The following is a 10654-nucleotide window of genomic DNA, read 5'->3' on the forward strand; positions in this document are numbered from 1 at the left end:
TCTTCTTGGTACAATTGAGAAGGATGAATCTACTTGTTTGAACAATCTAAATCCTTCCTTCTTTATTGTTAAGGGTATCAATGGAGAGTTTTGTTGTTCTTTTGAAGAGAAAAATTCTAACGAGGAGTTAACTTGTTTCTTTGAGAAGGAAAGTCGTAATGCTATTCTCAAGGATGAAGAGGTTTTTGATACAAAGAGAAGTGAGTTAGTTGATGCTAGCTTTAGTATTAATTTCTCTACTTTCTCTACTTTATGCTTTGAGAATACATTTTGGTCAATCTTTGTAAATGCCTCTAGGATGAAATGCAAAAATGATCAATTTGAAGTATGTAATAACTTCTTTGATTTTAAATGTGATAAATCTTCTTATGGTGACATCACTAATGTATTGAACTTCTTTGTGAAGGATAATCAAATAGGGAACCATAAGAGAGACAGATGGTTGAAGCTACCATTTGGGCCAACTAAAGATTTTGAATCTTTAATGCTTATACAAGGCAATTATGGTATGTTTGATTGGTTAGTACTTATTTTTGGGCTTTCTAAAGCCATGGAGGTAATTGGCTATTCCTTTCACTTTAGTAGTAGGAATTTTATACTTATTGACCATGATTTATTGATGTTGCTATTATATTCATGTTATGAGTTGCCAAGTGGCCAACTTAGAGATAATTTGGGGGTAATATTTATGTTTGATCCCGGTGATTTTCTCTATGATTGTGGGTTGTAATTGAGCAAGATGCCCATTATTTTATTGGAAAAGTATTCTTTGTTGATCTTAAAGATGCTTGGTTATACTTCAAGAGTGTTCACTTTGATGCATGTGGTTGATATCTTTGGATTAAAATGGTGCTTGAGTCTTATTGTGAAGTGTCTTTAACATGCACAATTTTTTGTAAGCATGAAGTGCTTGATGTTTTGTTTCTTTGTGCTAAGAAGTTCTTATGGTAACTTGAGCTTGATTATTTTGACTCTTGGCATGAAGTGACTTTGAATAATAAGAGAGTTGGTAGATCTAAATATGCTTTATAAATATGGTATGGTTCTATGTTTGGACTACCTAATTCATTTTCCTTGTTTGTAAAGTTCATAAGAGTCATACTTTGTGCTTACTTAGTAGATTTTATGACTCCATGTGATGATGTTTTGTGCATGTTATTTATAGGAGTCTTTATGCCTATTAGATAAGATTAGGAATGATGATATTCGGGAGAAGGTGCATGTGGCTCCCATTGATGACAAGATACGGGAAGAGAGGCTTAGATGGTTCGGACATATTCGGAGGAGAAGCCCAGATGCTCCGGTACGGAGGTGTGAGCAGCTGGTTATGGAGGGCACGAGAAGAGGTAGAGGGCGGCCTAAGAAGTATTGGGGAGAGGTGATCAGGAAGGATATGGCGAGGCTCCAGATTTTCGAGGACATGACACTTGATAGGAAGATGTGCAGGTCGAGTATTAGGGTTGTAGGTTAGGAGGTAGTTGAGTCCTGCCTTACTTCGTAACATGGTGGGACTAGCCATATAGGGTTTTTATCTAAGATAACTAGTGGGAATGTTGTGGCTTACTATTTCGCTTTTCAGTGCAGGTCCTATTTACTAGCTATCGCTTTTGCTTTACATCTTTCTTCTAGATTTCATGAGGTTCCTATTTTTCTTATGACTGTTGTGGTGATACTAATATTGTCTCCCTTTACTTTTCATCTTTCTTCTGAATTTCATGGTGTTCCTATTTATCCTATGATTGTTGTTGTGATACTAATATTGTCTCCCTTTTTGCCCCTTTTGTCTTTTTATTTTTTTTGAGCCGAGGGTCTTTCGGAAACAGCCTCTCTACTCCTTCGGGGTAGGAGTAAGGTCTGCATACACACTACCTTTTCCAGACCCCATTAGTGGGATTTTACTGGGTTGTTGTTGTTGTTGTTGTTGTTGTTGTTTATGCCTATTAGGAAGAATTGGGTCAAAAGAATGCATGGGCACTTTCTTATTTTATCATTAGCATGCATATATTTGTCTCTTGATGAGTTTATACTAGTCCTTATTCCTTTCCATGTTTTGCAAGGTTTTGAATTCAAGGACGAATTTGTTTCAAGAAGGGGAGGATAATTCGACTCAAGATAGCCAACATGTGCTTTGGATGTCAATTGATGGCTACTTTTGCAATTGGAAGCTATGTGTGTAATTTGCCATCAAATGAAGACTACATGTAATTGGAGGCTATACTTATAATAAGTGACTACACTTAGTTCCTTAGAATTAGCTTAGGGGTATTTGGGCCATTTGTAGTCAAGTACCCAATCTAGTATAAATATCCCTTAAGACTTTCATTTTAGGGAGACCAATTTTGATGAATGATGAATACTCTTTTGAGAGGTGTTATGGTAGTTTGCCATTATTGATGACAACTTATTCAAGGTGTGTTCTTCAAGTGGAATCACACTTCCACTTAAAGGTATTCCTATAGTTTAGGTTCACTTTATTATGTAATTGTTGGGTGATTGACATTTATCAATTATTTTTCAATTACTACTTTATTGGTTCTATTCTCAAATTCTATCATTTATCTTTAATTTCTTGTCTTCTGCATTTTAGATTTGTATCAACGTGTTCGGAGTATTAAATTGTAACGACTCGGCCGGTCGTTTTGAGTATTACAATAATGTTCCCCTATTTACTGCTCTGTTTGTGCTTTATAGCTATTGTATAACTTATCGGGTTAGTTAGTTAGGGTCCGGAGAGAATTTAGAGTGAAATGAGACACTTAGTCTCTTAAATGGAAAGCTTAAGTTGGAAAAGTCGATCGGATGTTGATCTATGTAAAACGACCTCGGATTCGAATTGTGATGATTTCAATAGCTCTGTATGATAATTTTGGACATAGTAGCGTGTCCGAAAAATTATTTGGAAGCCCGTAGCTAAATTAGGCTTGAAATGGCTAAAATAAAAATTTAAGTTTGGAAGTTTGACCGGGGAGTTGAATTTTTGATATCGGGGCCGGAATCCGATTCTAAAAATTAGAATACCTCCATTATGTCATGTATGACGTGTGTGCAAAATTTGAGGTCAATCGGACTTGATTTGATAGGTTTCGGCATTGAAGGTAGAAGTTGAAAATTGTTAGTTTTTCATTAGGCTTGAATTGGAGTGCGATTTATGTTTTTGATGTTGTTTGATGTGATTTGAGGGCTCGACTAAGTTCGTATGATATTTTAGGATTTGTTGGTGTATTTGGTTGAGGTCTCGAGGGCCTCGGGTGAGTTTCGGATGGTTAACGGATCAATTTTTGGACTTGGAATCTTGCTGGAATTTTCTGAAATCTGCATCTAGTTTCCTTCTACGCGATCGCGTGAGAAGGTCTGCGATCACGTAGGGTTAATTGGGGGCTACTGAATTTTGTTGTATGCGATTGCGTGGGGACGACCGCGATCGCGTAGCTCGGAAGAAGGAATGCATCGCAAACGCATGGATCAAACCGCGTTCGCGAAGAGGAGGTGAGGCAGCTGGGGTTCGCGAGCATTGTTCTATGCGAACGCATGGGCTGTCCGCGATCGCGTAGGACTGGGAAGCTCGTGCTTCGCGTTCGCGTGTGTTATGGTGCGGTCGCGTAGAGAAGTTTTTGGGGGAGGTGTATTTTGGTCTTCGCGATCACATAACCTTGTACGCGATCGCATAGGGTTATTTTGGGCAGTAGAAATGTTGTGCTTCGCGATAGCGGGACTTGGTCCGCGATCGCATAGAAGAAATGACTGGGCAGAGAGTTATTTTTACCGATTTGGAGCTCGGGAAGAGGCGATATTTGGGAGATTTTCAAGAAAAATAATGGGGTAGGTATTCTTAACTCAATATTGGTCAAATTACCCGAATCCATGGTTGTTTTTAACATTTAATTGGTGAATTAAGTTGAAAAATTATGAAAACCTTCTTGGTTTAATTTGAAGATTTGAGGGTCGAGTTAATGTTGGATTTGAGTAATATTTGTATGGTTAGACTCGTGGTTAAAGGGGCGTTCATATTTTATAACTTTTGTCGGGTTCCGAGACATGGGCCCCACAGGCGATTTTTGAGTATAATTTCGGATTTTGTGGAAAAATTAGTATTTGATATGGAATAAATTCCTATAAATTGTGTGGACTGAATCAAATTTATTGTGGCTAGATTCGAGCCGTTCAGGAGTTGATATGCGTAGAATGGGATTTCTGGAGCATTGTTTAGCTTGCTCGACAATGGATCATCTTGTTCGAGGTAAGTAACTCTTCTAATCTTGGAGCTGAGGGTATAAACCCTGAATATAGGTATTATGTGAATTGTTGAAGATGACGCACATGCTAGGTGACGGGCGTGTGGGCGTGCACCATAGAAATTGTGTCGTAATTATTTCCGTGGAATTTTGTAGTGAAATAATCTTGGCATTTTCTATGCAGTTTTTAATGTTAGAGAAATTTAGCTGAGAATCATATTAAAAATCATGTTGAGGCTATGTGTCAGTATTATTGGGACCCACATAGGTCATATTACTGTGAATTATTTGTTTTAAATTAAAAATTCATACTCAGTCTTATTCATTTCATTGCATTGCATATCATATCTGAGTCTGTTATTTATTGATACATCATATCATCATTTTCGTGCTATTTTCATGACATTGTGAGCCCATGAGAGAGAGACTGGAGATATTGATGATTGAGGGAGGCCGAGAGACTGACTGTGAGGATATTATTATGTGGATCGGGGATGTCCGCCTGCAGCAGGCCTTATAGGCTTTACTATAGCACATAAGTTGTCCGTGCAGTTTATAGAGCTTGGGCTGAAGGAACCCCTCCGGAGTCTTTACACCCCCAGTGAGCGTGGATGATACTATTGAGGGATGGATTTCCCTGGACATGGATTTGTCCGAAGTACTTACTACCTGGAGATGGATTTCTCCACAGGGTTGGATTGCCCTTTTTCCTCGGTACTGGGTGACTTATAGTCAGTGTTGTATATGTTCCGGGATGGATTTCCCTGGGCATGGATCTTGTCCGAAGTATTATATAGCTGGAGATGGATCTTCTCCACGGGCTGGATTGGCCCTACTCGGTACTTAGTGACTGATGATCAGTTGATGTGTATATTCTGGGATAGATCTTCCCTGGGCCGGATTGGCCATATACAGTACCGCGTGATTGGGCATGATGAGTGGAATGTGTGAGAAAGTGAGATTGAGTACTCTGAGAGTGTGAGTACATGAGTTCATCTCTGAGATACATTGCATTGACATGCACACATGACATACAGGCATAGAGATATATTTTTCGCATGTTGTACGTTATCTCATCATTCATGATTTCTCACACATGTTGACAGATGGGCATAGTGATGCATTTGTTTTACACTGGTTATCTGGAAATAAAATGAGACATCTTAATTATCATTGAAAAGATTTTGGAAAAATTACTGTTTTCAAACTTACTCATATTTTTGGCAACTTCGGTAAACGATTTGGGTTTTCACTGATGTACTTGAAAGGCAGAACTATTTTCAGAAATCATGATTTTTCTGAGCATTTTTATTTCTGAGTTACTTCTTGTAATATTTGTTTTACGTTGTTATGGACTGTTATTGGCTATTGGTGTGGACCCGACCTTGGTACAAGCTCGTCACTTCTTTCAACCTAAGGTTACGTTTGTTACTTATTGAGTATATGGAGTCGGTTGTACTCATACTACACTTTTACACCCTGCATACAGATGTTGGCTGCTGATGTTGTTGTGTTCGTTGGGAGCTGGATCTGAAGATGTACCTGTGCTCCGGTTGTAGCTGCCTCTTTTTCATGGTAGCCTTAGATTCATAAAACTCTGTTTATGTACTTTTCAAACAGATGATGTATTTACTCCATACCAGCTTTGTATACTCTATTCTTAGAAGCTCATGATTTGTACTACTAGTTCTTGGGGAATGTATAAGATTAAGATTTTTCTTTACTTAAATTGCTTCAATAATTGTTATTGGAATTGGATAATTGATAATTGGCTTACCTAGTGGGTTGGGTTAGGTGCCATCACAACTAATTGAATTTTGGGTCGTGACATAAATGCGAGGAGATGTGCGTCTTATCAAGCGTCAAAGACTGCTGAGAAGGTTTCAGAAATTTTTTCACCAAGAAAGGAATCTTCACCAACTTTCCAATGACACAAAGATGTGCCACCGGAAAGCAGGGGGACTATCTGTATAGGGTAAAATCGGTTTATATTAAATGACCAAATGATAGCATGACACGTGGAACCGGAGAGAGACGAAAGACAAATCGAGTAAGAACCAAGCCTGGGGATAACAACTGCAGTTGGTATTGGATAGACCCTGAAGGGAGCATAATCAACATGAGCGAGTCGAATGTTTGTCACCAGATTGTATTTAATGAAGAATACTCCCTAGTATTAAGTAGGTAGCCGTTGCATAGAATTTTGGCATTCGTGGCCTGCCATTGCGCATTGATCAATGGCCCACTTTACTATCATTTAAGTGGAGTTTGATCCTAGGATCTTGTTTCCTAGGTATAGCTATAAATAGTAGTTTCAACAACCATTGTAACGACACAAAATCTTTGGCAAAACTTATGCTACATTCTACGCTCAAGCTAAATAATATAACTTTACTTTTTCTTGCATATTGTTCTTATTTTTGTCCTTGGAGACATTGCTCTCGGAGCCAAGCTTGCCATTTCCTTTGATTTTAACGCTAAGTCTTATCTTTAATCGTATTTATTTATTATTTTCGGATCAAATCAGTTTGCTTGTCTTTAAATCATGTAACAAATTCAACTGTACCATTTTACGGGTAAACATGTACTATGTTATTATTTCGCCGTTATTACCGTGAATATTATTTCTGTGGGGGGTTTATTTCTAACATTTAGCATTGAACTAATTATATTTGTTAAGTTATGGGTTCATATCTACTATTTTTGTAATTTTAATAAAATTTTACACATAAATTTATGCTCTGTATCGAAAGGTATGGGTTCAATTAAGCCGCTATATAATGATACATCCTCCCCGTATGATAGGATGTCTATAAATTTTCAATGGATGTCTTATGAGGGAATCCTTCTATTCTTTCTGTAAAATGACTGATGACTGAAAATTGCTTAACCTATTGTTGCTAAAAAGGGTACAATAACTCATCTTATTATTAACAAATTAATCCGTAATCACTTGTAGTTTCTGCACAAATTACGTACTAGTTAATTTTATTTTGGTTACAAGATTTTCATTCCTATTACGCCCTCTTTTGAATTAAAGTTCACTTTATTTTCATTTACATGTCAAAAGTGCGAAAATCAAGTAATAGAATCCTGTCTGTTAGAACTATATTTGGCATAAAATATTGCATATTAGAGTAAGTCATATACTATAGTCCCAGTGATTGCCAATTTATTGTAAACTGATTTGTCTTCAGAAATCAAAATATAGTAAAATTATCAAATGCAAGAAATCAACAACTATATTTGGTATAAAATCATGCGTAATTGGAGCAAGTCATATCATAATCCCAATAACATCGCCAATTTGTTAAAAAATGATTTGCCTTCAGTACCAAAATGGTATAATAATCAAATCAGGAATCACACAGAATTGCAATATATAAACCCCCTTATATCTCCACTTTTCGTAAGAGAAACAAAAAAGATCAGAAAATGGGAAAAATCACTTTCTTCTTCCTACTTTTTACCCTCTTTTTGTCACATTTTGTTGCTTCAAGCCTTGGAAAGAGGCAAAGTGATGTTCTTGGAAAATTTTACAAGGCTAAGCAAAAGAAAGATTCATCCATTGACAAGAGCCAGTTTAAGGCAGCCCTTAACCATGTAGATTTAGACAAAGTTATTCTACCTCAAGAGGGACAGAAAGAAAAAGATTGGATCAAGAAATTGCCAGGACAACCACCAGTAAAATTCCAACAATATGGTGGCTATGTGACTGTCAATGAATCTGCTGGTCGTGCCTTGTATTATTACTTTACTGAAGCTGAGAATTCCAAGTCATTGCCCCTTCTTCTTTGGCTTAATGGAGGTATATACATCATTTTTTTTTTGTGTTATACTATATACTTTTGACAAAAACCTTTTCATTTACATGTATAGTTTAAGCTATTTGAGAAAAAATATTTTCCACTAGTAATATTTTTCATTAAAAGGGTAAATTAAAAACCAAATTTTCTTTTTATTACTATTATCTTAATATTTTAAATTTCATAATCACTTTCTTCAATAAACACTTAAAGTTTTTTATCAATAGATTATTGGATTTGCTCATAATATTGTTATTAATCTTAAATATATACAATTTTATGAAAATATACTTAAAATGCCATGAACTATATCTGCAGGTCCTGGCTGTTCGTCTATTGCATTTGGAGCCATGGAGGAACTCGGACCTTTTAGAGTTCACAGTGATGGAAAAACATTATACAGGAATCATTATGCATGGAATCTTGGTAAATTCTTTACTTTAATTTCTCTACTATTAATATTTGGAAACAATTGAGAAATTATCAACTGGAGTGTATATTAATCCTAACTTTCTCCGATTGAATTATATAGCTGCAAATGTATTGTTCTTGGAGTCTCCTGCTGGAGTAGGATTTTCTTATACAAATACAAGCAGTGACTTCAACTCAACTGGAGATAAGAGAACAGCTAATGATAATGTTGTATTTTTACTGAATTGGCTCGAGCGATTTCCCGAGTACAAGAACAGAGATTTTTACATTTCTGGTGAAAGCTATGCTGGGCATTATGTACCTCAATTGGCACATGCAATTCTTCACCTTAACAAGCGCTCCAACAAGACTCTTATCAATCTAAAAGGAATTATCGTAAGTTCTCTAATTATTTACGTTGTTAGTGTATATAAGTTAAATTCTTATGAATTTCATGCCACAGACTGATTATTTTTGCAACAAATTGCAGATTGGGAATGCAGTGATCAATGAAGATACAGATAACGTAGGAATGTATGAATACTTTGCTTCTCATGCCCTAATTTCAGATCAAACTTTCCTTGATATCCAGAAATATTGTTACTCCGATTTCTACAACGAGGAAAAGTGCAACAAGGCAGGTGCAGTTTCAGACAACAATACCGATAACCTTGACATCTACAACATTTTTTTTCCCCTGTGCCACGACGGCAATCTCACCAAACACCCTAAATTACCTTTTGTAAGTGGGATATCTTGCATTAGTCGTTTTGTTTTATGCGGATATTATAATGTAGAAATTGTTTAGGCGATGAATAATAATGCAAGAATTGCTATACGTCTTATTTGATGCAGACATTGCAGTTTGATCCCTGCTCCGACAATTACATTTATGCTTACTTGAATAGGCGGGATGTTCAAGAGGCACTCCACGCTAATGTCACCAATATCAGCTATGATTGGGAAGCTTGCAGGTAATTGTAAATGAACAAATTTCAACAGATACTGTCAATTATATTCATTTATATAAAAAAAAAATTAGCTTTTTCTTGTCTGCGTTCTCTTCTCAATCCAACACTTATTTTCCCTTTTGTAGTGATCCTCTTTTTTACAATTGGAAAGATAGTCCGTTGACTATAATTCCTCTCCTAGAAGAGTCTTTGGCAAATGGTGTTCGAGTATGGATTTTTAGGTAATTTTATAAGGAATTTTGCCTTCAGTATTCATTCGAAAGTATTTAATGACATACTATGTTTCAATTTAATATATATTTGTACTTGTAAAATGCAGTGGTGATACAGATGGAAGAGTACCTGTAACTTCATCAAAGAGATCAATAAAGGCAATGGACCTTACAGTAGACAAACCTTGGCGCTCTTGGTTGTATGGAGGAGAGGTAATTAAAAAAATCATTAATTACTTGCTCATTAAATTAAAACAGCTTATAAATTCTATTTTGAAAAAACAATTAATAATTTCAATTGGATATTGTAGGTTGGAGGATACATAGAAACATACAAAGGAGGACTAACATTAGCAACAGTAAGAGGGGCAGGACATGAAGTTCCGAGTTACCAACCTGCTAGAGCCCTTTCTCTTATTTCTCACTTCCTTTCTGGTACACCACCTCCAGGAAATGCTTAAACAAGCAGCTAATCCTTTTGTGTAATTAATTATGATATTATTAATCATTTCATGAGCTTGTTTAGCCAAAGTTGAATAGAACGGAACGAGATTACTTGAACTAGTTTATGAGATCTCTCTTTTTTCTCCTCTCTCTTTCTCTCTTTGTTTATTTTTTATTTTTTGAGAATCAAACGTGCGCCGTTAAGTGTTAGTCAACTGCAAATATTATTCCACAATAACAAGCTAAGCTTGCACTCTATAAACTAATATCAAATGAGTATGGAGCCTCTTAAGCAACATGCATGCTTTGGAACAAGTGAAAGTCAACACCAAGAAACTTGATATGAATAATTAAAAAAACAAGCTTGGAATCCATAAAGTGAAGATGACCAAGAATATCTCGAGCACACTTAATTTATTGTGGAATAGTGTATGATGTCGTCGCCACTTTTGAGAGATAAACAATAGAAGAAATAGATTTCTTACTTAAAAGGTCTATGGCATGAGACAAGAATGAGAGAAGTAGACTTCCAACATGAATCTGCAGTCTCTCGTTTATAAGTTGTTGGTTTCCCACAT

The 10654-nt window shown here is 36.2% G+C and overlaps 1 protein-coding gene across 1 annotated transcript; it reads left to right on the forward strand.

Annotated features, from left to right (window-relative positions):
• The first annotated feature begins 7661 nt into the window (after positions 1-7661).
• On the forward strand, positions 7662-10174 carry LOC107797070 (serine carboxypeptidase-like 40). Its single transcript, XM_016619924.2, has 8 exons — positions 7662-8040; positions 8357-8464; positions 8571-8845; positions 8940-9191; positions 9305-9423; positions 9546-9641; positions 9740-9845; positions 9944-10174. Exons 1-8 carry the CDS (start codon positions 7668-7670, stop codon positions 10091-10093), a joined length of 1479 nt encoding a protein of 492 aa, XP_016475410.1. The 5' UTR covers positions 7662-7667; the 3' UTR covers positions 10094-10174.
• The last annotated feature ends 480 nt before the right edge of the window (positions 10175-10654 follow it).

This window comes from Nicotiana tabacum, chromosome 19 (genome assembly GCF_000715075.1).
Source record: "Nicotiana tabacum cultivar K326 chromosome 19, ASM71507v2, whole genome shotgun sequence".
NCBI lineage: Eukaryota > Viridiplantae > Streptophyta > Magnoliopsida > Solanales > Solanaceae > Nicotiana > Nicotiana tabacum.